We start from the raw sequence: 24,401 nt of genomic DNA, 5'->3' as shown, positions 1-24,401 counted from the left end.
TTTTTTTCCACTATGGAATTTCTGCATACGAGAATGACAACTTATGACAACTACAGTGGTTATTAAAAGTGTACACACCCCTGCTCAAATTCCATCTTTCTGTCTGGAAGGAAATTACATTAACATTAACAAAAATCTTCCAAATGTAGAAAAATGTTTTATGGTCCAGCGATAATTTCCTCAACAAAATTTTTTGGTCATATTTTTATAATAAAAAATAAAAAAAAGACACGAAAACTACAATAGAAGCCATTCATTGAGACAATGATGATAACTAAAATTGACTGAGAATTTTGTCAATGACTAAAACGAAAACAACACAGTGATGAAAATTCACAAAATCCAAAGGAAAGAAACGCAGGTGGGAAAAAATAACTACTCAGAAACTGTTCACTGCACTTCATTTAATTCATTGTGCAACTGTAAAATTAATCTCAGGTGATTATGCTTTTTTTATTTTTATTTAGGTGATTTACGGCATATCATTGTCAGTTCAACATGTTTCATTGAAACAAAGTTTAATAAAGACACCGTCGTGTTAAATGTGTCTTACGTGTTAAACTACAAATAGGTGTTATAATTTTCTGTCTTAAAGTTGAAAAGTATGTTGAAGTAAAACATGGACTAAATTGCTAATTTAGTTGACTAAAATTGCTAAAATGAAAACCAAAATACAATGAGCTGACTAAATTATGACTAAAACTTTAATTAATTTTAGACAAAGGACTGTGACTAAAACTAAATCAAAATTTCAGAGGCAATTTAATGGTGGCAGGTGTGCTGATTTGACTACAAATTTGGATGGATAGATAGATAGATAGATAGATAGATAGATAGATAGATAGATAGATAGATAGATAGATAGATGGGGCTTTGTGTGCTGTTTGGTATTACACCACTAGGTAGGGGGCGACAAATCCAAAGTGACCTTTGAGTTTAGTCTCCAGCTGGAAAGTGGAGTCAGTGCAACCCGAAATTCAGTCTCATGACGCGTGCGTGAGAGAATGCAAATCTGCACGAGAAAATCCGCAAAAGAACCTAAAATGAAGTCGGAGAGACTTGCCGTTTACGATGGATGACAGGTTCGGTTCCGGTGCGGTTGACAGTGTGCGAAGACTACCCAGATGGAGCGTGTGACTTCAGCGGACGAGGAGAGCAGCCAAGCCGGCCGCCAAGAGCCGCGGGTCGGATCCCGGAGGAGGCTGGCAGGCGTCAGCTCGCCCGCGCTGGCCGCCGCACGGCTCACCTTGCCCGGGGTCATGGACGCCGAGGGGAGGGTGGACGAGTCTCGACTGAGAATGCACATTTTCCAAAACGGTATCGGTAATAGGCTACTTGATTCTGTCATGACGAAAGAATATGATTGCCTCTGCCATACAGTAGCTGAGTAGCCATTGAAGTTTTGCAACGTTCTCACACAAATTAAAGTTTCATCAACCATTTAATTCTGTAGTGGTTAAGCAATTGATTTCATAATCCCATAAACTGAATTTTTTATGTTTAAAATAATAATAATAATAATAATAATAATAATAATAATAATAATAATAATAATAATAATAATAACGGACGATATTTTAATCATATGTTGTCGCCCAAAAAAAAAAGACCTGTTTATCTTGATAACGTTAATATATGTATTCCAGCATTATTCTATTCCTTTTTCTTGTTTTTACATGACCGGGATCTATAGGCCTAATTTAATCACCAATTATATATATTTTCTATAGGCTACTACAGGGGGGAAAAATGGACTCAAAGTTAATTATTATAAATAATATTATAATATTATTATTATTATTAATAATAATATTACAAATTTTATAAATAACATCAATAGGTATTACATCTGTTAATTCAATTCTTAAATGGATGGATGGTTTTTAATATGCCTGTGCCCCCCAAATAATTATTAAAACAATAAAAGTAGTCATCATACACATTTTTATATTATCTGAAAAAAATAAACATAGAACTGACCTAAAAACATAAATAATAAATACTGTAGATATTACATTCATGATTGTATGTTAATTTCCTTTTTCTAAAAAAGCCTGTGATCCTGAATTGTAATTAAAACAATAGTAATAAATACTTGTAAAAAAATTAATATCTCCAAAAAAGTGAAATAAAACAACTTTGGTATAAAAATATAAATATTAATATAGGTATTATTCACGCTGTTGATTAAAAAAATATACATTTTACCATGCCTGTGATCCTGAATAATAATTAATCAATATTGATAATTATGCATAGTTTTAAATTACACAATATAGTTTACTAAACATATTAGAATGAAAGGGATGTTAATATTTATCAACTGTGGGTGTGTGAAACCCTTTGAGACTCTTTTGTTATTAAGGTCCAAACTCGCCTTGACTAGAAATGATCACCAAAACTGAATATATATGGACAAGTCAGAACGTTTGATAGTGTGCATTCGTACAAGAGCATTACAATGCTTTTTAGAAATCTCACACACGCCTTGGAGCTACCTTAACAAAGAGTTGCTTATGGTCACATGCACAGAGTTTGAAGTGCTTGTTCCAAGAGGCAGTCAAGTGATGCTTTGCCCACATTGTCTGAGCGGAGGTCAAATATGAAAGTGCACAAAAAGCCCTCAAGCAAGAGCTGCCGTGAAAGTAATATGGCATTTAAAAAGAAGGCAAGGCTTCTGAAGAAAAAAAATCACATGAGCTGGAAAATGATGTTCAGTGAAGTGTGTGACGCTAAGAACTAAAGCTGCAGTTGGATTAATGTTTAGGAGCTGGCTTTGTGATGTGAATACTCATTAAGAATGCCATCATCATCATAGAATGAGGAAAATGTTTCAGGAACATTATCTAGGGAAATAAATGTTTTCCTGGATGTTGGAACGTTAAACAATGAACATCGATGTAAGAATTCGGGGGAACGATTAAAGCGACAGCAGTGCAAAACATCAGCACAGCGTCTCAAATCCTCTGGAAGCGGAACAAAGTTCACCACATTTGCCCTTATGGTCCACGTCATTGATTGCCTTACATGACCTGCTTTGATGATGATTGCTCAAAAATGTGGCATATTTGGGAGATTTTTCCATTTCAGTTGAGTGCAAATTATTCAAAAGGAATTTATAAAATATGAGTTTTGGCCATTTTCATGCTTGACGTAAGTCATGTCATGAGTTTCAGTGAGCATTTGCAGTTTATTTTATGAGCTTATTTTTATGTAGGCATGGCATACCAGTTTATATATATATATATATATATATATATATATATATATATATATATATATATTTTTTTTTAATATATATATATTTAAAAATATATATATATATATATATATATATATTTTTTTTTTAAAGCTACTCAAGGGTTGCGGAATGAACCCACAATCTTCAAATTGGTAGACAACCACTCTACCACCTGATCCGTGCCACTCCTGCTGTGCGTTTTTATATTGATGTTGTCAGGCGGAATCTTTGTACCTCCAAGAGACACTTTTTGGTCTCATTTGAGACACACCAGCAATTCAATATAGTGGCAAACACCAAAAGTGGCATTGGCTCAGGTGGTAGCGTGGCTGTCTCCCAAGCTGAAGGTCATAAGTTCGTTCATCAACACTTGAGTAACTTTAAAAAAAAAAGCTGTCCTTTTCTGAGTGAAAAAAAACTTTACTAGTCTTATTTTAAAGTAAATATGATTTTTTTTTTTTTGCTTTATAAAGGGTTGCTGGCCGGTCAGTCACAGAGCGCAGAAGAAAGCTCAACTTTCCTTGGCCAGGTTGACAGAGTTCCAACACAACCATCAATTTTGTTCCTGGTTCTACTGAATCCAACTGAACTAAAAACACGAAATTAACTTATTTTCTGGCATTACATTTCTAAGGAAACTACAGAAAATGGACACTTTAAATGACCACCTTTTCCTGAAATTTTGTTACCAAATCTACCATTACCAATCCGTGTCTAGGTGGCGTATCTCCCACTGAACGAGGCCTGGCGTGGCGCTTCCTGTTCGGGATGTACCCGTGCGGCTCGACAGCTTTGGAGCGTCCTCTGCTTCAGGAGCAGCTGGCTGTGCGTTACCAGGTTATGAAGGCAAAGTGGCAGAACTTCCTCCCGTCGGCTGTCCGGATGCACCTCAATGGCACCGATGGTATAAACACTTCTCTTTCACAGTGGAGGAAGTCTTGATTACGATTGTCCACCGTATGTGCTCGGCAGCTGAGCTGGTAGCTGCAGTTGGCTATTTTAACCAGAGGCAGGCGCTGGTCCAGCAACAGGCTGACAACTTGAGTGACCAGGTCCGAGACAGGGTGACGTTTTTGGAGCTGCAAGCACAGGTTTGTTTAATGAGCACCTTTTTTTTGTTCAAGGAATATAACCAAACAGGATTTCAAAACATGATACTAGCTAGCAGCAAAAAAAAATAACTCTGCTTACCACAATCTGGTCAGAAAATATGAACAAAAAGGTCGCTATGATTTTGAAAAATGTGATACATCAATAAAATATTTTCCTCTTGTTTTCAGATATTGTTTGAGCGTGTGACGTTTGACCAGGAAGAGCTACAGGAAGCCATCCGAATTATTAACAAAGATGTCCCGAGAACCAACAGAGACCTGAGCTACTACCAGTACGGATCTTCAAAAGTTCTTATTTTCATTTGGGAGCTATATTAATGCGAATTTTAAAATTTGGCATTGATACATTGGAAATCTTGGATGAAGATGGAAGAAGTGTAGATATTTTTAAGAGGAGGCTCAAGCTTTTAAGAGATCTCTTTTAATCTATTAATTGTATTATCTTTTAGTTTTTAGCTCCTTTTATCGTATTGTCCTTTAGCTTTTATTTTGTAAATTCCGCACTGAGTAGGGTGGCTGGCCTTCTCATGGTGGGGGGGGGGGGGGGGGGGGGGGCTTGGGCCACGGTCAATCTGGGCGAGGGGTCTCTGGGATGGCACCGTTCCCTGTGGCCGTGTGCTGTCATCCCTCTCGGTGTGGATGAACTACTTTTCCTGACATGGTTTCTCTGTGCCCCGCCAAGTCTTTTTACAGGTTGTGTGTGAATGTGGGATGTTGGGGAAGGTGGGTGGGTTTTGTTTTTATATTGTACTGTGGATGTTTTAATTACAAAGTTGCATTTTTTACTGTATGTATGAAAAGCCTGATTTGATTACCTTATTATTGACATTTTGCCATTCACCCGCTAATTCAACAGGTAGACTTCTTTTTAACTTTTTTGGGGTGTGTCTTCAGAGGTGAAGGTTTAGGGAATCTGTTGGTGCTGAGAGACATCCTCATCACCTATGCTGCTTTTCATCCAGGTAAACAAAAAAAAGGAAGAACTTACTTTATGGTTTTTTATTGTTTTATTTAGCTGGGCTTGCCTCCAAATGCAGATATTTCTTGTGTCACTATGCAGAGGTGAGCTACGCCCAAGGGATGAACGACCTGTGCAGCCGATTCCTTGAGGTCATGGACTGCGAGGTGGACAGTTTCTGGAGTTTTTCATGCTACATGGAGAAATTCGCCAAGGATTTCCGAGAAGATGGCCTGCACAGAAAAATAGGTGGGGTTGACTGTGAGTTGTTACGGTGGATCCATGTAGTGAAACAAAAATCAATGAAGGAGTTTGGTTGAATATCTTTTAGAGTTGGAGGCGGCCCTGTTAAAGGAATTGGACCCTCAACTTTATGTCCACTTGGTCACAGACAGCATGGAGAGCTTTACCTTCTGTCACAGGTAATTTAATTTAATCGCAGAATGCTATGTTCAGATGTCCATGTGGACCTAAAAAAATCCAGATACCAATGAAAGGTAATGGATTTTCTGGATAGGCTAATGTTTTGTTTTTTGGTGGGTAGTTTCAGTTTTGTTCAAGACCAGGCTTTCTGACACTAGTAGCACATTTACTACAGAATGCCTTGTATCCAGTCCCAAAACATAACCAAACTTCTTTCATTTTTCACAATTGGCACAGGCGAAATGTTTGCATCTGTAAACATTGATCTGATTTCACAAAACACTCCTGTAAAGTTCCGATTGGAACTTTCACCGGTTCTTTTATCTTGAATGTTCACAATACTAATAATAACAACCAGGAGACTGCATATTTTCAGTTGAATTATTTACTGGGTGCCAGAAAGATCGAGGACACAGCTGTGAAGCCTTTTCTGCTGTATGCGGAAGAAGGTCTAATCTATTCAAAATGATCTCTACTCTTACACCCACGCGAGGAGCGGCTCAGCCTAGCCCATATAAAAATGTGCGACCTGATGGTCTTAACTGGTTTCAACTGGATAAGTGCGCCAGAGTTCAGTTAGATAAGAAGACGCCAAGCCAGAACATGTCACAGCGACACAACGACCTAGCTCAAGTCGCCTATCCAATCATTAAAAGGCCTAATCTAACACTCCACTCGTGTCTCATGTGTGTGAGGACATTCTGCACTGCAAAAAAAGAAATCTTAAGTAAGATATAATTTCTTAAATCTAACGTAAATTGGCTTATTTTGCTTTGACAAGTTGTTTTTACTTAAAATGAAAGTTTAACACAAGATCATTCCGCTTATTTTAAGATACTTATTTATCTTATTTGATCAAGCAGTCTTGGCATTGAGTTAACAGCCAGATTTAAGTACTTTGAGGCTTAAAACAAGCTTTTTCCACATTTATACGATGACAGCTAACCAACATCAAAGGCGAGTATGAAAACAATCCGACAAAAGTGCAATATAGCTTAAGTGGTTCGTTTTGTTATATTTATAAGCTTATTTTTGCTCCATCCAGTACTTGCTCAGTGGTCTAGTGGCAGAGTGCCTACCCTCAGACTTTGAGGTTGTGGGTTCAATAACAGGTTGGGTCATACCAAAGAGAATTAAATAGGGACCTGTTACTTTGCTGCTTGAAACTCAGGCAAAGTTATCCAAGTGTGAAAAAAAAAAAATACCTGTGTGATTTTAAGAAAATAGTTCTTTATTACAGCTTGAAAAAAAGTAAATATTACTTTGTTTTAGTCTAAAAATACTATTTTCAAGAGCACTGTGGTTGATATGGGCATAGTATTATTTTCTTATTTTTCATAATCCTTCAGGTAAAATATTATTTTTCTGTTGGCAGATAATTTAGCTTATTTGAAGTGATAATTTTCTTATTTTACTATATTTTTTTCTTAACATTTCTACTGTCCTTTTTTGCAGTGTGGCAAATTTCACCCTCATTAGTATCCTTATTTCAGTGATCATTGTGATTTTTTTTTTCTTTAACCAACTTCCCCCCCCCCCCCCCCCCCCCCCCCCCCCCCCCCGTGTGTGTGTCAGATGGCTACTGCTAGGCTTCCAGAGAGAATTTGAACACAGTGACGCTCTACGTCTGTTCGAGATCCTAAGTTGTGACCACCTGGAGCTCATTTCCCAGCAAGTAGACCGAGCCCGTTATCAGGAAAGGCTGGCCCAAAAATATTGTACAGGTAAGACATTTGGCCCTATTTTCATAGATAGTATACTTTAAATAATGGTGGATCCTGATTTTTGTATGTGTGCAAATACGCTGTGCGACAATTCGGTGTAGACGCTTGCACCGACCATGTCTATCATCAGTGCAGGAGAGACAGAGCGTTCTCCAAGTGCCCATTTGGTGGCGCAGGTGCGCGACTAAGAAATCGGCAATGAAAGGAACTGCTCGGATTGGCCATGATTGAATTTGGCTGTGACCACTCCCACAGCGACGCAGCACTCCCTCTCATAATCCGGCCTGCACTTGACTGTAAAATTACCACTGGTTCTAATTACGCCACGCAGAATGTACACCAGTTACGAAAAATAGTGCTCCTTTAGTTGAAGGAGAAATAGGAAAGTAATGATTGTTTATATGAAAACATTTACACGAACACTATATTTTACCCCCCGTTTTTGCCTTGTCTGCAGACGACGAGTGTGAGTCAGAACTGCAGGCCGTCAACACAGACTTTACATTTGAGCTGTTCATATGCGCTGCCATCCTTTTGGACCACAAAGACACTCTCCTGCAATGTCAAGATGAAGTCCAGCTGATCCAGTTCACAAGCAGGTTAGGGTTAGTTTTGATTGATTACTTATAGGTGTTCGTAATATTTTGTAGGTGTCAATAACAGCGGCTAATGTGTGTACTGTGTACTCTTTTGTCCTTTCTACAGCCTTCAGGGAACACTGGACTTGAACAGCACGCTGAAGAAAGCGGAGCATCATTTCTTCAACTACTGCAAAAGCTGTGCTTGGGACTCCATGAACTGCCGCTGCAGAGCACACAAAAGCAAAGAGGACTTTTTATACCAGCTCCGCAGTTTATTTGTTTTAAGATAAGAGAGACTATTTTGTTTTAGACCCTATCACACATTTAGAATAAGGGATCAAACATGTTTAAAGGAAATAGTCCTGAGGTAAAATGTTCTATAAGTTTTACCGCGGATATTTATTGAATGAAAGTCAAAGTGTGGATCATTTTTTACTTCACACCTCAATATTGGCCTTGTTACAAAGGGCTAATGCGATATTTAGCAACTGGGAGTTGACAGACAGCAGGTGGTGTTATTAACATACACGGGTTATATTTAAAATGACTTATGTAACAAGTGTTGATATCCACGTTTTAGACACTGACAGAATGAATGGGCAGTGAGGGAAAGAAAAAGGTTTGCCTCAAAGAAGAAATATTAGCCTATGTTAATGTTATTGTTTTTACTATGTCCAAATTATATTTGATTTATATAAGGTGAATTGGTATCGTTTCTCTGAAAATGCCACAAGAATGTGATAAAAGGCTGTAAGAAGTTGTGAGAGTTATTCCACAGTCTACTCACCCTTGATCAATGGCAGTTTTTTTTGTGTGAAGAAAAAAAAAACAGACCAAGACAAGTAATTTCAAAACTATTTTCACCATTAAACTGTATAAACAAAATAACTTGTTTTTTTAAAGAGGGGAAGTATAAATAAACTAAAATTATGTGTGCGTGCGTGCATGTGTGTGTGTGTGTGTAAAATTAACTAAAAAAATCGAATAATTGATATTGAATCGATTTTCCTTTTCAAGCCTGATATCGATTCATAAAACAATGAATCGACTATTTTAATATCTCTTTTTCCCATAAATTCCTAAGAAAATAGAATTTTAAAGGCCATTTAAAAAAAATCTTAGTTTAAGAAGAATTGATGTCCCATAATTAATCGATATCGGATTGAAGCGAATCGAATCGGGGAAAATCGAAATCAAATTGAACTGAACTCCTGTGAATCGAAATCGAATCGATTGAGGAAATTAGAATCGATACCCAGCCCTAAAATTAACACCATAAAATTAACACCAATTCTTACAGTATTTTGGCATTTGTAGTGTCATTTCCATCAAAAAGATATAGTATACACTCTGGGTTTATAGTATTGTACTGCAAATGGTCTTTCATTTGGAATGTTTTGTGTGTGTGTGTGTGTGTGTGTGTGCATGTGTGTGTGCGTGTGTGTGTGTGCGTGTGTGCAACATCTACACAAGTCAATATTCACGTGTACTCAACCTAAAATGTAGTTAAGAGTAAGTTAGACAAGCCTACTGAATCCCCCTGGATTCTTAAGTCATCTTTTAAAGACATTTTTTGTTGACAATTGCGTTCCAAACTTGTAGCAACAGTTTGGCGAAGGCCTTTTTTTATGTTCTACCATCAGTGCACAAAGCAAGGTTCATGAGTTCAAACACATTCGGAATGAACTAGAACAGATATTGTGAGACTTCAGAGAGAATGATGGAGAAAGTCTTCCCAGAATAGAAGCTGACATAGCAGCAAAAGGAGTTGCCATTTCACTTCCTGGCACCGTATGTCGAAAGGTCAGCTGTCCCAATAGTTTTGTCCACTTATCGGGAGACCAACAAGCTTATTTAGGCAAGTCAGAAGGTTCTAGAACTTTCTGTGAGGGGGTCACCTGACACCCAGTAGGGGTCCCCCTGCACAGAACTCTATATACACTGGGTGAGCACATGCACTCGCCCTCTTAGTCTGCCTGCAGGACGCGGAAAGGAGCGCTGGAGAGGAAGTCAGGGGTCGCTAGCACAAAACAATCTGTTAAAGTTGAACAGCTGACTCAACAAGGTAACACGATTTCTAGCTGCGCTGCATCCAGCCTGGCTTCAGAGCTTGTCTCGCTTCATTGCTGCATTGAAAAGCTTAACTGCCACGTGTGAGAGCTTTTTCTTTTTCTTTTTTTTTTTTAATGATCATGCTTGCATGGATTATTGACTGCAGGCTGAAACAGAGTCAATAACAGACAGTTTATGTCTGGATGGTCCAGCCCACTTAGGACAATTAAATTATTCAGCTTTATGTTATGTCTGAAAATCTTTTTAAAAAAGTGAAGAAGAAAAAAACATACTTGTATAGACAAATATAATGTTTGTTTGTTTTTTGTGATGATGCACTTGGAAAGTTGTGAATAGAAATGCAACCGAGCTGTGTCAGCAATTTCATTTCAGTGTTACACAACAGTCTAACAAGTGAGCATTCAATAATACTCTCCCCCTTATAGCAAACCAGTTCCAGGAACAAATATTGAACTGGAATTACAAATAGAGGAAAAGAAAATATAGTTATCAGCTTAAGTGAAAATCTGCCCTGTCTTTGTTTGCTGCTATGAACGCGGCCCAAAAAGTGAGCAAATATCATGACAGACACAGAATGTAATATCTCGACATACTGTATATGAATAAATTCACCTTTAACACGTGTGTGTACTTTATAGCCTTTTATTTGAACTTGAAGCCTTGTAAATGATTTTTGCCCTCAATAATCATTCCAGCTTTTTTTTTGACACAACATTCATTTCCATGTAGATATGATAGCGCTTATTATAGTAACAGCAAAGCATTTGGAGCCAGCTGTTGGAAAACACACACACACACACGCACACACACACACACACCGATCACTGCTCTGGGCTCAGTGCTACTGTCACATGACAGTGTTATGTTTATGAGGCAGCAGTGGCAAGAAGTGCAGGGAGGGAAGTGAAAAGTGATGTGACAACCAGGCTTTTGATTTTGAATCCCTAAATCTGGCATAGAAGTCAAAACTGAGCATGATTATCTATACGTATGTGTTGCATTTTATTATTACGTTGGTGTATTTCAATTTCTATTTCGATACTTAACTTTTTTTCATTGCAGGTGCACCTAACCAATATTCCCATTACTGTATTTAGAAAATGCCTCAATGATATGCTGTAAAAAAAAATTAGGTGGGTGGGAGGGAAATGTTTTTAAAATGTAACAAAAAATACCCTAATAATTTACATTTGATTTAAAAAACAACAACAAAAAAAAACTTTCTGGCATGTCAGCGATCCATAAACATTTATTACAGTGTGCATAAAAACATAACTGTATTTACTGATTTTGACAGAAATATATTATTCAAACAATTCTTCTTTTTTTTTTTCAGAGCTCAGTATTGTTCATTCGATTTGACATCATCATTGCTCTCCTTTTTTAAAAAACAAATAAATTAAAAATAATAATAATAAAAATGTTTTTTTTTCTTTTTTTTAATATATATATACATATAACAAACAATTATTCTGTATTAAATATAAAATAATTAAAAACTAAAGTAGCAGCATCCGATGAGTTAGCATTGCATATATAGTATAGCGTTTAAAATCTAGAATCATGACATGCACTAAATCGCACAATTGTGCATCAAAGTATAATAATAATAATAATAATAAAATATTATAAATACCTACCTGCGCCCTTCTGTGCTTTATTCAGGATGTCTAAAGGACCAGCAGTAGGCATTGATCTTGGCACCACATATTCCTGTGTGGGCATCTTCCAGCATGGCAAAGTGGAGATCATTGCCAATGACCAAGGAAACAGGACCACACCCAGCTATGTGGCCTTTACAGACACCGAGAGACTGATCGGAGATGCGGCCAAGAACCAAGTGGCCATGAACCCATCCAATACAGTGTTTGGTAAATACAATCATTGATCATTCTCCTAAGTCAGTTGAGTAGGAGTGATTGATGCCTTGTTTTGGTCTGTCTGCAGATGCTAAGCGTTTGATCGGCCGTAAGTTTGACGACTCTGTGGTCCAGGCAGACATGAAGCACTGGCCCTTTAAGGTTGTGAATGACTCAACTAAACCTAAAGTGGAGGTTGAGTACAAGGGTGAGATTAAGTCATTCTACCCTGAGGAGATTTCCTCAATGGTTCTCACCAAGATGAAGGAGATCTCCGAAGCCTACCTTGGCAAGGTAGGAACACGTTTGGCTAAAGAGAGCTTCATATAAAACCAATGAATGTTTTCAAAACAAACCTTTATATCCTCTAGTCTGTGACAAATGCAGTCATCACCGTTCCTGCCTACTTCAACGACTCCCAGCGTCAAGCCACCAAAGACGCTGGAGCCATTTCGGGGCTTAATGTGCTGCGTATAATCAATGAACCCACTGCAGCAGCCATTGCCTACGGCTTGGACAAAAAGGTAACCAGAAGCCACTACAAGCCATTCATCCAATTATTTTCTATAATATTGAGCATATTCAGGGTCATGGGTGAGCCATAGCCTATCACAGATCAGCTACAGCGCCACCTGCTACCAGTTTGGAGCCTTCAATGAATGGGTCGTTCAATGCCAAATCACGCAGTGGGTTTAACCAAACAGATTTTGATTGGAATGATATTTGGTGTGCTTGTTGATGGTGATTGCACAACACAAAATCTCAAATTTGAGGTAAATCGGAGCAGGGTTTTGGGAGCTAGCGCCTGCCGAATTTTGACATTTTCTGGGAAAAGGGGCGTGGCTGCCTTCCTTTGAACCCTTATATTACAGGAACTACTGGGTAAATTGTTCATTGCTTATTCATTGAAAGCCTGAGAGTATGGATATTTTGACTCCTCCTTGCTGCTAAAACAAAATAAACTCTAAACTTTTACCTTTTAAAGAACGTGTGAAATAACATTTCATGAAAAAACAAAAGGTTACTAAAATTTGCACCAATCTTTTAAATGAATGCAGGCGTAGAATCCTTGTTGTATTTGCTTTCCAGCAATATTCGTTTTGTGCAGGTTTACCCCGTAGACCAAAGGGTTCAAAGGTCCGTCCGTCCGTCCGTCCGTCTTCTTCCGCTTATCCGGGGTCGGGTCGCGGGGGCAGCAGCTTTAGCAGTGAAGCCCAGACTTCCCTCTCCCCAGCCACTTCAGCCAGCTCCTCCGACGGGACCCCAAGGCGTTCCCAGGACAGCCGAGAGACATAGTCTCTCCAGCATGTCCTGGGTCGTCCCCGGGGCCTTCCGCCAGTAGGACATGCCCGGAACACCTCCCCAGGGAGGCGTCCAGGAGGCATCCGAACCAGATGCCCGAGCCACCTCAACTGGTTCTTCTCAACGTGGAGTAGCGTAGTAGGGTTCAAAGGAAGGCGGCCAATGTCAAAATTCAATGGGGCGTAGCTCCCAAATTCCTGCTCCGATTGCCCTAAAATTGGAGATTTGGTGTTGTGTTATCACTGTCATCAAGTACACCAAGTTTCATTAAAATCAAAATCTGCTTGGAGTCTCTGGATAGAGACAAGGAGAAGTCCACACGGATCAGAACATCTAATGCAGTCAATTTTGATGGTCACATTTGATTTCAGGTCGGAAGTGAGCGTAATGTCCTCATCTTTGACCTCGGAGGAGGCACTTTTGATGTGTCCATTCTGACCATTGAAGATGGCATCTTCGAGGTCAAGTCGACTGCGGGTGACACTCACTTGGGTGGTGAAGACTTTGACAACAGAATGGTGAACCACTTCATTGGCGAGTTCAAACGCAAGTTCAAAAAGGAAATCAACAGCAACAAACGAGCCGTGCGTCGCCTGCGCACCGCCTGCGAGCGTGCCAAGCGCACGCTCTCCAGCAGCACCCAGGCCAGCATTGAGATCGACTCGCTCTATGAAGGAACCGACTTCTACACTTCCATCACCAGAGCCCGTTTTGAGGAACTCAATGCTGACCTGTTCCGCGGAACCCTGGAGCCTGTGGAGAAGGCCCTCAGGGACGCAAAGATGGACAAGTCCCAGATCCATGATATTGTCCTGGTGGGTGGCTCCACTCGTATCCCCAAGATTCAAAAGCTTCTGCAGGACTTTTTCAACGGCCGTGAGCTCAATAAGAGCATCAACCCTGATGAGGCGGTGGCCTATGGAGCGGGTAAATACCTCTATTGTGGACACTTCATTAAAAAAAAAAATACATATATGTGTTGAATGTGAAAACTCTCTCCAGCTGTGCAGGCTGCCATCTTGGCTGGTGATAAGTCTGAGAACGTACAGGACCTGCTCCTGCTGGATGTCACCCCCCTGTCCCTGGGAATTGAGACCGCTGGAGGAGTAATGACTGTGCTTATCAAAAGGAACACCACCATTCCCACAAAGCAAACCCAGACTTTTACCACTTATTCTGACAACCAGCCCGGTGTGCTTATTCAGGTAACACCATCCCCATGTTTCCAATTTATTACTCCTGTGGGATAACAATTTAACAGTAGGTCTTTTATTTTAGGTATTTGAAGGTGAGCGAGCCATGACAAAGGATAATAACATCCTGGGCAAGTTCGAGCTTACCGGTATTCCACCTGCTCCCAGGGGGGTCCCCCAGATTGAGGTGACCTTTGACATCGATGCCAATGGCATTCTCAATGTGTCCGCTGTTGACAAAAGCACCGGAAAAGAGAACAAGATCACCATCACCAATGACAAAGGTAGGTTGATTCTCCCTTAGTCTGAAACCAAAAAGTATACAACATGAGAGGATGTAACTCAAACTTATAGTTTTTGTGTCGCCATAGGACGACTAAGCAAGGAGGACATCGAGAGGATGGTGCAGGAGGCCGAACAGTTCAAGAGTGAGGACGAGGTCCAAAAAGAAAAAGTCACAGCTAAGAACAACCTTGAATCTCTGGCCTTCAACTTGAAGAACACAGTGGAAGATGAGAAGCTTAAGGACAAGATCAGCCCAGAGGACAAGAAGGCCATCACAGACAAGTGCAACGAGGTCATTTCCTGGTTGGACAGGAACCAGGTAAGATTGAATGAGGTGAAGTCCAAGGATAGTATGGAGTATTTTCATAATGTTGTCTCAATACTCTTTCTTACCTTACAAACCAGCAGAGGTGGGCATTCCATTTGTACTTTTTATTTATTTTTTATTTTTTCCTGGAGTATTGTTCATTCGGTAATTTTACCGATTTGACATGACATCATCATTGCTCTCCTTTTTTTTTTTTTTTACTTTTTTTTATTATTATTATTTTTTTTTGTATGTGGGTGTGCCTGTGTGCGTGCGAGTGTGTGTGTATTCATTAGTTCACCTAAAACCTATTAAAAAACCCATTACCGTTCACCTAAACCGAACACTTCCAGCCAGAGTCGTGAGGCCGTCAGGAGACCCGAGGAAGGACCAAAGAAAAGAAAATTAGTACTGATGGATACCCGTTTCTCTGACGAATGGCGAGAAACTTTCAGCAACATAAAAAAATGACTGTCTAAGCACTAATGGAGGCGGGTTTTTGCCAGCCAGTGTAATCGTCAACAACCGGGTCAAGTACAGGCAATGATGGACGACCGTTTGGTTAACGAATGACGGATTGACAGACAGTCCGTCAGTACTGATGAATGACCTGCAAAATTGTGTATATTTCCCACCTTTGCAAACAAGCAACTAAATGTTTGTTCTCATTACTTTTTATTTTTTTATTAATTTTTTTTACTTCTATTATTTAGACGGCAGAGAAAGACGAGTATGAGCACCAGCAGAAGGAACTGGAGAAAGTTTGCAACCCTATAATGTCCAAGCTATACCAAGGGGGCATGCCAGGAGGAATGCCTGGTGGGATGCCAGGGGGGATGCCTGGTGGTTTCCCTGGGGGAGCTGAAGGAGGCTCCTCTGGCCCAACTATTGAGGAGGTTGACTAAACACTCTGCTTTTGTAGTGCTGAAATCTCACATCCTGACATTACTGTCTTAAGGCGTTTCTGGTCATCAATAAAAACAAAAACTGTCAAATGCAAATGATGCTATCTCCATTTTTTCTTTACTATACACGCTTTACATTGACGAGCAGCAAATTATCAAATACATATTTATTTTTCTAAGGTTAAAAGCTAAGTTCAGTTAAAGAGACAGAATAAGTCACCACTAGATGTCGCTATATCATAGAATGCATTGGAAGTGCATGCATTTCGAAGCACGTAGACTACGGTGGCTCAGAAAGACCACATTTTGCAAACCTACCGCCAATTATAATGCCCAGCGAGCAACGCTGAAAGACCAAGCAAGCAAGATTAAGCAGCTAATAAGAGGTGCTAGCGGGAGTTAGTGGGAGGCGTAGGCTAGCGGGAGAAGCTAGTAAAAAAAAAAAAAAGCTGCTAAAAGCTTGCGAGAGCAACGCAGGAGACAAGTAGCTTATAAATTTAATTAATTATTAGTTCACCAGTAGATGGCGCTGAAGATTACACACTGTCACTTTTAAATATCAAATCCAAAGCAAACATTTTGATTAACCCATTGATGACAGAACACAAGTAAACTAATATTTCATGTACTAAGATACAATCAATAAAGATCGAGATGGCAATGTCTGTGCTTTTCTTTTCTTAAACTGTTGTGTTGAAAAGTTTCACACTCACAGAAAATGTAAGACAGAGGTGCTGCTTTAATTGTGCAACTGTATACATGAATGGCAGGTGATTTTAAACATCAAATTTCTCACAATAGACAGTATCAACAAAGGCCGCATGGATGTACCATACTGCACGTGTATTGTATATCCTCAAAAATAGACTAAATGCATATTGTTTAGATTATATTCAGACGATTTTTGTGCTGTTTATGTGAAATACTAATCAAAAGTCTTAACATTTGGTGACAGATTTGGATACATTCCAAGAGCTTATCTGCAGTTGTTCTGTTCCCAGACCTATCGCACCTGAACACATGGAGCTCATGGTCAGTGTAGGCCAGGCTCTTATAAAAGCAGGCGTCCCTCACGTCAGAAGCTCACGGACGTGATTCACAGCCCAGACAAAGCCATGCTGTTGTTTATCACTTGTTTTGCACTTGTTGCCTCTGCACTGGGTGAGTCACATGCACTCATTCACTCAATTACAGGAAACTTTGCCGAGGTCGTGAAAGTTAAAATTTGATTGTGCACATTTATACGACTCACAACCATTTGAAAGATTTTGTAAGATTGTGATATTGATGTTAATATTGTGATTGGGTCTCAGGATGTGGAAGGCCTTCAATCAATCCCCAAGTCAGCGGCTACAACAAGATTGTAAACGGAGAGAATGCAGTGCCTGGATCCTGGCCTTGGCAGGTCTCACTTCAGGTATACTCACGAACCTTCCCTCCATCCCGTGCCATTATACGCTCAACTATTTTCACAAAGATAAAAAGGTTAAATGTGCACAATCTCTCTTTCCTAGGATGGCAGGGGATTCCACTTCTGTGGTGGATCTCTGATTAACCAGAACTGGGTCGTTACCGCAGCTCACTGCCGTGTGTCGTAAGTATGACTCCCCATTGGTTGTGTCGCATACTGGCAACCAAAGTGTTGTCTGTTTTTGTTTTCATTTAAAAATGGAGTTACTTCCACATTGTAGAAAGTGTTTTTTGTACTATAATTCTAAATTTGCAGTGGTGTTCTATATCGTCACTGGCAGGAACCGCATATGTCCAAATATGGTCACATTTATCTTTCGATCCTATTGGTCTGTCCTAATTTTATCATTTCTTTTTTCGTGCTATTAACTAATTTAAAGTGGTGAAAAAAGCTAGAGAAAGAAAAAATTGACACATGTTGCCCTTAGCACTAATTCACTTGATTTTATTACTTCTGATTTTGACTCATCTTGATTTAACTGCACTCTTAGCTGCTTACAAAGCAAAGTGCCAGTTTGATTTGCGCAGATTATCAACGATGCATTTGCATTTGGCTCAAATCCTTTATACTTCTATATTTTGTGCAGTCCCAGAAGCCATCGTGTGATCCTGGGTGAGCACGATCGTCAATCCAATGCCGAGCAACTTCAGGTCAAGACCATCTCGAGGGTAAGTGGCACCAAAATATGTGAATGTGCACCAACAGTAATACGTATACCTACGTTACAAATACGCTGACTTTGATGTTTCCGTACAGGCCATCTCGCATCCCTACTACAACTCCCAGAACTTCAACAATGACATCACCCTTCTGAAGCTGTCCTCTCCAGTTCAGATCACCAGGACATCGGCTCCTGTGTGCCTGGCCAGCTCCAGCACCAGCATCCCCACTGGAACCAAATGTGTCACCACTGGATGGGGCAGGACCGGCCAGACCTGTTAGTCGCAAACACATTCTAGGCACTATAGAAGATGTTGAAGACAACAAGATGAAAAGGATGTCTCTATGCTTTGTTCACAGCAAGCCCTCGTTACCTGCAGCAGACTTCCTTGCCTATGCTCAGCCCGACTCAGTGCAAGCAGTACTGGGGTTACAACAGAATCACTGATGCTATGATCTGTGCTGGTGCTTCCGGAGTCTCCTCCTGCCAGGTAAAAACACAATCTCCCAATTATCCTTCAACACACAAGTTAAACAACGGCAACTGATTCAGATGAATTCATTCCTCTGGCAAGTCAAGCAATCTTCAATTGGATTACGTTATTTTATATTGACCCAGAAATGTAACCACCATATTTGTGTTTCTTAGGGCGATTCTGGTGGCCCCCTGGTGTGCCAGAGCGGTGGAGCTTGGAACCTTGTTGGTATCGTGTCCTGGGGCACCTCCAACTGCAACGTACGCACCCCTGCCGTGTACGCACGTGTGTCCTACCTGCGCAGCTGGATTGACAGGACCATCGCATCCAATTAAATTGCAACCTATTCCTGAAACTGACACCAATATGTTTCTGTCCACTTGTCATCTATGGCCATTGCTATTTCGATAGAGCTGGAATGTTAGAAGCCACTTTCTGACCATATAAATAATCTGTGCAGAAAAATACAAAGTTTCCTGTTTTAAATGGGTCTTGCATTCCTCTTTCCTAATTACATTATTTGATGAGTGATGCACATTAAGCCTTTCTTTCAACAATGGCTTTCTTGGAAATGGAATGGAAATCCAATTTTATTATCATTGCATATATCACAAGTACAGAGCAACGAAATTCATTTTACATTCTCAATGCATCCGAGGAACGTGAAAAAGACGGCTGATGAGTCGCCAGGCAGGCGGCGCCTCGATTTCTTGATGAGAAATAAAAGGGAGAAACCAGGGAAAGAGGGAAACTCCCCCAAATATGCTCTTACAGGGGAGCATTGAGTAGAAACTGAATGGAGAGAAAAAAACATTTAAGCACATAATAAAATACATTACAACAAGGCTTGCAGACTTGCAAATGTGGGAGTGGCGAGAGGGTGTCGGGCAAGGCCACTGTCCAAGAGCTTTTCAAGGCGAGCACATCTAGAGCACATCTGGAACTGTCACTGAAGGTCGGAGAGGGGTTGGGGGAGTGCCAACGAAAAGGCAGTGATAATAGTGTTATGTATGCATTGTATGATCTTGAGCGTGTATGCGTAAGTCGGTGTCCTCTGTCCCAATTGGCACATATCATCATATTATATAAACATATCATCTCATTGCCATGGAGACAGCTTCAGCTGGCCTCATCAGGAACACGAAGCACAGGTGACTGAGGGGGGTAAAGGAGCTAAGAACATGCAGGAGAAGAGCCCAAAATAACGGTTGTTTTAGGAACAGGCCGACAATAATTTCAGTCAGCCTTGAGTCTTTTCCTGTTGCTCTCAATGGGGCATCAATTGGCCGAGTTGGCAATCAATTCTTCAAGACGAGATGCCAACTTCTCCACACTGATAACCAATATGCGAAGTGAGTCAGAAGTTGCATTCACCCTGGGTTTGAGTTCACTCATCGCCTGACTCTGAGTATTGATCACTCGCCATAGCCAATCAAACATGATTAGTAGCTTTCTCATTCCCAATACAGCTGCTCCCGTCTTCTGAATCCAAAAAACCGTCAGCTCCAAAAAGCAGGATAGCTGTTATCAGAATTCCAATAATGTATGCCTCTTCCACATCCTCGAAAATTGATGCCAACTTGGAGAAGTTGAAAGCTTGCCTTAAGGAATTCACCACAAATTGCACACAGTTCTTGATGTCGATGAGTGTACTGCAAAAGACTCAAGGCTGACATAAAACAAAAGTTGGCCTGACAACTGTCATCTTTATTGTCATTTAATTGGCCATAAAAAAAAATTGGGCGGTTTCTGACAATAGGTGCTCTAAAAGCTGGCATTGTTTTGTCTCCTATTAATCTATTGATAGGAAAAAACAAAAGTCTTTAGTAGACAACAAAAACCTTGTGACGTTGCCATTCCAATATTTTTTTTTTTTAGAGGGGACTGTATATGATGATGTATTGCTCTCGTCTCATTCATCTTTTTATGTCAGACACAAATGTTTTAAGACTTAAGCAAAAACAATAAAACATTAACGTTGCTGTTCCAATACTTTTAGAGGGCAGTAAATGAGAACTTGCAGATTTGTCATTTATTAGTTAATCAGTGATCGTATAAGTCCTTCATCTCCTTCAGGATCTTAATGCTCTCGCTGTATCGCAACTGGTTCTTGTTGGAACATTCCTTCCATCTGAGACAAAAAAGAAAAAAGTGGGAAGGCAGTATAGTAACCATGCAGTATACTGTATGTGAACAGACAGTTTTGGTATAGCTTTAGGATACATCATTTTAATAGTTGACATGGACATTTTTTACTCATCTGCAGAGATTACAAGTTGATTATATGAAGTCGGCGTGTAAGCCTTTTTCACTCTGGCTATTTGGGATTTCCACACATTTTTCCAGGCTAGCATGTGGCTATTGGCCATTTTAAACAGATTTTACAGTATATTCCCAACAGCATCATTCCACACACTGTATACTGTACATTTAGTATTAACTGATTCAATAATGTAAGCCACATACTTTTGTCTGATCTTTTTCCATCGCTCCATGTGGTCACATATGAAGGAACCCGATGCAGGTGCGAATTCCGTTATCTGGAAAGGGAGGAAGGGGGACAATTTATATATATTAATCGATTAATAATAGTGTGCGTAGAAGTTAGGGCTGCACAACAATGACATTACGGTTTTATGTAAATGTGTAATAAATACGGGTAATGGGATACTTGGGGGGAAAAAAACAGGAAACAAGAAACAGTCGTGTGAAAATCAGAACACTCTTGTCCTTTTCCCCTCTTAGAATTATTTTTTGTACAGATTACAGTACAGTATGATAATGTCAGTAGAAAATAAACCATACTGGGCAGAGCACAGGAGTATACTGAGTATTTTTTGTGAAGTCTCCTTGTAATTAAATGCACTGCAGTATTGAGCAGTATGAAGCAAATATTTGACTGAAAGCAAAATGTCGCACAGTGCACTGTTCTAAAAATTGCAGTTTGGGTGTAATTGTGACAAGCCCTATAGCCCTGCCAGACTTCAAGTTAAAATAATTTATTTTTCTTGTTTCTCATATTCCCCTGATTTTCTTTTTCTTTAAAAAAGAAAAAAAAGAAAAAGTTTTTCCTTGCTCTCTTGTGATTAGATCAGGGAATGTTTTTAATAGTGTGAGTGACAGACAGCTTCAAGCACACGTTCTGCCCCTTATTTTGGAGAACTGTTCACTTTTTGTAGTTGAACCTCCGTTGTTTTCTTTGACTACCGGCATTAAAATTTCAATAGCCCAATGTGTGCCACAGATTAACACAAACATGTAGAGAACCTTTTTGAATGTAGGTTTTTCACTTGGTGGGATCCTGAGGTTGACGGGTTCACCAGAGGAGCTGCTTGGAGGCGCGGTTGGAGGAGGAAGTCTGTATACAATTTGCTCTTTGCCATTGATCATGTCTGTAACCTGCAAATACAAGTTCAATTGCGCTTTTGCATTATCTTAGGTTAATGTTGATTTTAGGTCAAGTTGTTTGATAAGAGGCCCTTACCTCTTCCTCCACCATGATCTGTGGAGATCTTGGGGATTCTTCACTGGGCTCTCGGACGGACGGATTATTTCTCATCCATGAACGACAAATAGGATACAGGGGTGTGCTGGCGTTGAACTGAGCCAGATCAACACTCCGGTCAAACAATTTAATAATGTAAGCATCTGGAAAACATAGTGAATGACAACAATTTAAGATTACAGCAACAACAATACATTCCAACAGCAAAATTATGAGAAATATGTGTCATTTCTTTTCTTTGAAGGGGGTAAAAAATATATATTTTACTTTGTTTGTGAGTATTGCTTTCTGTTATACTTTCATCCATCTCTTTGCGCTTTTTGCGACGATGCTGTGGGAATCTTGCAGATGGCCTAGAAATAAAATAAGAATGCATGTTACAATTTTGCAATTTCCATGTAATGTTTTTTGCACAATAAATAAATAAATCATGTATATTTACCGTTTTCCAGCAGACAATGGGGACAAATCCCTGAGAAAGCGAGAGAATTATGATTAAAACGCTGACATCTACCTTTTTTGTGTAAATACACTGAAATATTAGACCTCACTGCCATACTGTACACTGAATCAAATACATCTTGTACTTACTTGTTCATGGAGTCAGCGGACATTTTATTCTCACTCTCATTTTGCTCCCTGCACCAAATACAGTTGCGTTAACTATGATGGTCATATTGTTATCAGTCAATTTAAAATTGAATGAAATACTAACCTTTCATTTTCACTCTTCTCCACCAGTCCCTTTAAAATAGAATCTAGTCTGTTGCGTGCTGCGGCCGCCTCCACATCTACAGAGAAAAGGTTTTATTTATTTGACACAAGTGCTGTCATTCTCTCATATGTGGAGGATGACAGTCGTTGATGCACTTCAATCGATTTATTGCCATGAGTGGTCACAGAGAACACTTGCAATCAAGAATTACTATCGGCTACAATTCACGCCGAGGCACTGTTCTTCACACACAGAGATCACAGACTAGCGTTTAAGCTTAAATGTTACTCTTTCATTGGAAATGTTTCTTTGCTTTTTATCTTTGCAGATGTCACAACCAACAATTAACCCTAGCGAGTCGTGACCCACACTTATGAGTTGCAGATATTACAGATTGACAATTAGTGTCATGTGGTGAAGTTCATGACTGGTGAAGCACTGACTCCTCTGGACTTGATTATAAAAATATGAAGTCAGAACCATGAACAGTGACATGAAAACAAAGCCCGCCAGGGGGAGGGGGGAAAAAAAATCGCTGTGAAATGAACGCCTAATGATTTTCAATAGTGAGATAAAATCTCATAGAGAGATCCTAGGGTAAAATATGCTCTGATAACAGCAATTTCTGCGAAAATTGAACATAATTAATTTGTTAGTAATAGTGTGGCTACAACTGCGAGGGGCTAATTTAGTCCTCCTTGCATATTATATATATATATATATATATATATATATATATATATATATATATATATATATATATATATATATATATATTATAAGTCTGTCCATAAGAAGAGTGCCGCGCTTCTTCTACATTGCGAAAATGGAGCACAGCACTACCTCATGCCGGCTGTGGTACAGTATTTTCTGGGCTACACCGTGCACTTTTGAGTCGCTTTTCTGGCCGACACCTTCTTGCCAATGTATTTGAAAAGGAAATACACAAATTAAACTATTTTATAGATTTTAACAAAGACATTACTATATAAATATGTTTTTATTACTCTTCACATGCAGCAGTGGACAGGAAGGCTCTGCCTCTCCTGCCTGCTCTGACAGCACGTCCTCGACACATTGCTGCATTAAAACAAAAGGCATGACTTAATCTAAAACTCCTACGATAAGAGACTGTACTGTTCGGGGTGTTAAGTGTAACATGGAAATATGCAAAAGCTTACCTGGCCTTTCGATTTTGATCTTGACGTGATGCATTATATCATTTAAATTGAGTAAACAGGATAAAACTTTCAAATCGATGACAGCTTATGTTTGCTTGAGTTTTCAAACAGCTAGCAAGACTTAACATTAGCTTGAATCGACAACCATGGATCGTTGATCAACCACATAGCTGTGGAACCAATACGGCGAAAACACCTCGCCGATTCCGTATATTACGTTAAAATGTGAATTAAAATACTTCGTATTTATCATGTGCATGTGCAGCGTCCAGAATCGGAGATAAGGCTTAGCATTATAGCTTTAGCCTTCGAACCGACTTTCCTCTTCCGCGCGCTGCCCTTTTTCTAATGGGTGATTGGTGTTTCGGGATCAAAGACGCGCACCGTGATTGGTCGACTGTTATGTCTATCATTACAAACCCCGCGTCTA

At 39.7% G+C, this 24,401-nt stretch overlaps 4 protein-coding genes across 5 annotated transcripts; 3 read left to right on the top strand and 1 right to left on the bottom strand.

Moving 5' to 3' along the window:
• Positions 1-983: 983 nt before the first annotated feature.
• Positions 984-9,319, top strand: LOC144058375 (TBC1 domain family member 15). Of its 2 annotated transcripts, none has more exons than XM_077576799.1 (10): positions 984-1,317; positions 3,960-4,145; positions 4,214-4,332; positions 4,522-4,625; positions 5,248-5,315; positions 5,414-5,560; positions 5,643-5,733; positions 7,310-7,458; positions 7,916-8,057; positions 8,164-9,319. In XM_077576799.1, exons 1-10 carry the CDS (start codon positions 1,125-1,127, stop codon positions 8,327-8,329), a joined length of 1,365 nt encoding a protein of 454 aa, XP_077432925.1. In that variant the 5' UTR covers positions 984-1,124; the 3' UTR covers positions 8,330-9,319. The 2 variants fall into 2 exon arrangements, with proteins under 2 accessions (XP_077432925.1, XP_077432926.1); XM_077576800.1 differs by having other exon boundaries at positions 1,271-1,317; positions 3,715-4,145.
• A 207-nt stretch (positions 9,320-9,526) lies between these two features.
• LOC144058367 (heat shock cognate 71 kDa protein-like) lies at positions 9,527-16,059 on the top strand. Its single transcript, XM_077576788.1, has 9 exons — positions 9,527-10,104; positions 11,778-11,983; positions 12,060-12,265; positions 12,343-12,495; positions 13,645-14,200; positions 14,276-14,478; positions 14,552-14,750; positions 14,838-15,070; positions 15,772-16,059. Exons 2-9 carry the CDS (start codon positions 11,779-11,781, stop codon positions 15,961-15,963), a joined length of 1,947 nt encoding a protein of 648 aa, XP_077432914.1. The 5' UTR covers positions 9,527-10,104; position 11,778; the 3' UTR covers positions 15,964-16,059.
• A 1,012-nt stretch (positions 16,060-17,071) lies between these two features.
• Positions 17,072-19,034, top strand: LOC144058387 (chymotrypsin-like protease CTRL-1). The gene is made up of 7 exons (XM_077576826.1): positions 17,072-17,124; positions 17,277-17,380; positions 17,478-17,557; positions 18,021-18,102; positions 18,191-18,371; positions 18,455-18,585; positions 18,744-19,034. The coding sequence occupies exons 1-7, from the start codon at positions 17,079-17,081 to the stop codon at positions 18,903-18,905; spliced, it is 786 nt and encodes a 261-aa protein (XP_077432952.1). The 5' UTR covers positions 17,072-17,078; the 3' UTR covers positions 18,906-19,034.
• A 97-nt stretch (positions 19,035-19,131) lies between these two features.
• lin37 (lin-37 DREAM MuvB core complex component) lies at positions 19,132-24,372 on the bottom strand. The gene is made up of 9 exons (XM_077576833.1): positions 23,972-24,372; positions 22,791-22,866; positions 22,667-22,714; positions 22,518-22,547; positions 22,343-22,428; positions 22,055-22,218; positions 21,838-21,969; positions 21,037-21,110; positions 19,132-20,701 (listed from the first exon to the last, which is right to left on the bottom strand). The coding sequence occupies exons 1-9, from the start codon at positions 24,003-24,005 to the stop codon at positions 20,614-20,616; spliced, it is 732 nt and encodes a 243-aa protein (XP_077432959.1). The 5' UTR covers positions 24,006-24,372; the 3' UTR covers positions 19,132-20,613.
• Positions 24,373-24,401: the final 29 nt, after the last annotated feature.

The sequence above is a fragment of the Vanacampus margaritifer genome, chromosome 9 (genome assembly GCF_051991255.1).
Source record: "Vanacampus margaritifer isolate UIUO_Vmar chromosome 9, RoL_Vmar_1.0, whole genome shotgun sequence".
NCBI lineage: Eukaryota > Metazoa > Chordata > Actinopteri > Syngnathiformes > Syngnathidae > Vanacampus > Vanacampus margaritifer.
This window is presented reverse-complemented; position numbering and strand designations above follow the sequence as displayed.

Coding starts and splice junctions, on each gene's coding strand:
- LOC144058375 (XM_077576799.1), top strand. CDS start 1,125: ATGGAGCGTGTGACTTCAGCGGACGAGGAGAGCAGCCAAGCCGGCCGC. Junction 4,146..4,213: donor GCACCTCAATGGCACCGATG/GTATAAACACTT, acceptor TGTGCTCGGCAG/CTGAGCTGGTAGCTGCAGTT. Junction 8,058..8,163: donor CTGATCCAGTTCACAAGCAG/GTTAGGGTTAGT, acceptor TCCTTTCTACAG/CCTTCAGGGAACACTGGACT.
- LOC144058367 (XM_077576788.1), top strand. CDS start 11,779: ATGTCTAAAGGACCAGCAGTAGGCATTGATCTTGGCACCACATATTCC. Junction 12,266..12,342: donor CCGAAGCCTACCTTGGCAAG/GTAGGAACACGT, acceptor TATATCCTCTAG/TCTGTGACAAATGCAGTCAT. Junction 14,751..14,837: donor CACCATCACCAATGACAAAG/GTAGGTTGATTC, acceptor GTGTCGCCATAG/GACGACTAAGCAAGGAGGAC.
- LOC144058387 (XM_077576826.1), top strand. CDS start 17,079: ATGCTGTTGTTTATCACTTGTTTTGCACTTGTTGCCTCTGCACTGG. Junction 17,125..17,276: donor ACTTGTTGCCTCTGCACTGG/GTGAGTCACATG, acceptor ATTGGGTCTCAG/GATGTGGAAGGCCTTCAATC. Junction 18,372..18,454: donor GGGCAGGACCGGCCAGACCT/GTTAGTCGCAAA, acceptor CTTTGTTCACAG/CAAGCCCTCGTTACCTGCAG.
- lin37 (XM_077576833.1), bottom strand. CDS start 24,005: ATGCATCACGTCAAGATCAAAATCGAAAGGCCAG. Junction 22,548..22,666: donor TCCGCTGACTCCATGAACAA/GTAAGTACAAGA, acceptor TCGCTTTCTCAG/GGATTTGTCCCCATTGTCTG. Junction 21,970..22,054: donor AGATCATGGTGGAGGAAGAG/GTAAGGGCCTCT, acceptor TTGTATTTGCAG/GTTACAGACATGATCAATGG.